General features: G+C 53.8%; 1 protein-coding gene across 1 annotated transcript in view; it reads left to right on the top strand.

The window, feature by feature from the left end:
- Positions 1 to 324: 324 nt before the first annotated feature.
- The window catches only part of LOC108800657 (ATP-dependent RNA helicase DDX19A), a 24951-nt gene continuing 22797 nt past the window's right edge, over positions 325 to 2478 (top strand). The window contains exons 1-2 of the mRNA XM_018572648.1: positions 325 to 443; positions 2085 to 2151. Of these exons, the coding sequence (XP_018428150.1) occupies positions 387 to 443; positions 2085 to 2151 (124 nt within the window). The 5' untranslated portion in view covers positions 325 to 386. The remainder of the gene's footprint in view (positions 444 to 2084; positions 2152 to 2478) is intronic.

Here is a 2478-nt window from a genome sequence, read left to right as displayed (position 1 = left end):
TTATTAGAGAAGGGAGGGGGTTGTGTCCTCATTGGGAATTTTTCCCACTACCTGTCCCGGTGCACCCCCCCTCTTGGTTCCCCTCTGGGATGTTGTCTCAAGCAGGGGAAGTGAAATCCACAATGTTACAGTTGTCAGCAGAACATGAATAGAGGGGAAATCTTCCATTTGGGACACGTGTTCCATTTCCCTTCACTTTGTATAGATTTCCACTCACTTCCTGTTGTGTCTCTGGTACAGGAAGTGGAGGGGAAATCACCCAAAAGTGACACAGATGGAAAAAAAGAACCTGACAGAGGCTCTAAGTCTTCTGTTTAGGCCGTAGCCGGAAGAAGGTAAGGGTTTTGGCACAGGAAACTTCCGGTGGTGAGAGAAGCTGAAGCACGATGGCGACTGATTCATGGGCCCAGGCGGTGGACGAGCAAGAGGCGGCGGCAGAGACGGTGAGAGGAGGACCCGGGACATGCTGGGGGCCCTCAGAGGCTGCTTAGTTTTTTAGGGCCCTCTTCACTCAGCACTGACGCCCCCCTCACCCGGGGGCCTCTGTAGCCGGCAAAAGTACCCCCTGGTGCACTCCATCATGGTACCCCTATACTTGACACAAGGGCCCTTCTAAGGCCGACTTCTTTCGGGGGCCCCTATACTTATCACAGTGGCCCCTTCTGTGTTCTACTTCGATCTTCCGGCTCCTCCCAGCCAGCACAAGGGCCCCAAGCACCATGGCTCCACTGTTGCCACCACAGGTCCTCCCATTCCCTTGTGGGGCCCCTGTGTGGTCCAGTCCATCCTGGTGTCCCTGTGTGATACGTGGAAATGAGTCTCTAACAGTCTCCTGGAACATGGCGGTGGCTCTCCTTTTTAGAGGGCGGTACATTTGGGGTTCTGGATGACGAGTATGGACTCAGGTATTGGGGTGATCTCACTGCCTCTTGGCCTAGTGAAGACCGTGACAGGTTCTCTTGTAAGAACAACACCCCCCGATATACACACGGGGTTAACATCTTCGTCCTTGTAGATGATGGTATTTGGGTCTTCGGGTTGTTCTTACAAGAGGACCTGTCAGTGTGCCGTGACTGGTGGGACTGACGAGTTTGTAATTTCCCTCAGCCGTCCATAGAGCTCCTTACATTCCCGCCTGGTCGGGGGAGGGTGCACAAGCCGCCCTGTGTTCACTGGAATCCCTCTATACATTCATCACCACGAACACATCATCCCCCCCCCACACTTCAACAGGAACTCTAGTATCCTATACGTCTTTGCTCCACAGCAAAGCATACATTATTGCAGGGTAGGGAACTGCGGGACTCCAGCTGTGGTGAGACTACAAACCCCATCGTGCCTCTGGGAGGTGTGCCTCTGGCTGTCAGTCTTGCAATGCCTCATGCGACTTGTAGTTCCACAACAGCTGGAGTTTCCCAGCCCCTGGGTTAGATGATGTTGGACGTCCGCCAGCCAGGAAATGTGGCGGAGCTCTATCTGACTTGCTGCAGCTTCTAGGAGGAGGGAGGCCCGGGTAGAAGACCCGGGAGGGGAGGAGGGAGGCCCGGGTAGAAGACCCGGGAGGGGAGGAGGGAGGCCCGGGTAGAAGACCCGGGAGGGGAGGAGGGAGGCCCGGGTAGAAGACCCGGGAGGGGAGGAGGGAGGCCCGGGTAGAAGACCCGGGAGGGGAGGAGGGAGGCCCGGGTAGAAGACCCGGTGGTTTAATCAGGTGGATTTGCAGAATTCTGTACAGTTAGTCTGGTGGGAAGATTTCTCGGTCCGAACATTTTGGGTTCCCCCATTTATAATGATGGGGACACATCTGATGATTTCTGACGGGTGTGGTCAGAGAATAGAACATTGGCTCCTCCCCTGTGGGACGTGTTGTATGTAGTACACGTGTACAATGTTTGTCACTTTGTAATGTGTTCATGTCATACTGAGCTGAGTGTGCGGCGGTAGTAACGTGTTGCGGTGAGTTCCTTACCGTGTGACTGCAGATCGGTGTGCGCGGTTCTTGGGGCCTCATTTTGGCTCTGCTGCATCGAATGTCATAGAATGTGATCTGGGGGCGGAGTCATCTAATCTTCTCCTTCCTCTTGTAGCTGAACAAACTGCAGCTGAAAGAAGACAAACAACCTCCATCTCTCCAATCACAGGCTGAGAGTAATGGTGAGTGACGTGTAAGGCCACAGCAGAGAGCCTACGATGGAGAACTCTACTTTGCTGCATCGAATTTCATAGAATGTGATCTGGGGGCGGAGTCATCTAATCTTCTCCTTCCTCTTGTAGCTGAACAAACTGCAGCTGAAAGAAGACAAACAACCTCCATCTCTCCAATCACAGGCTGAGAGTAATGGTGAGTGACGTGTAAGGCCACAGCAGAGAGCCTACGATGGAGAACTCTACTCTATTGTGGGAGGGGCAGAGACACAAACTACTGGAGGGAAATCTCACCATTGTGGGAGGGGCAGAGACACAAACTACTGGGGGGGGATC

Source organism: Nanorana parkeri, unplaced genomic scaffold (genome assembly GCF_000935625.1).
Source record: "Nanorana parkeri isolate BGI_ZX_2015 unplaced genomic scaffold, ASM93562v1 scaffold2092, whole genome shotgun sequence".
Classification (NCBI taxonomy): domain Eukaryota; kingdom Metazoa; phylum Chordata; class Amphibia; order Anura; family Dicroglossidae; genus Nanorana; species Nanorana parkeri.
This window is presented reverse-complemented; position numbering and strand designations above follow the sequence as displayed.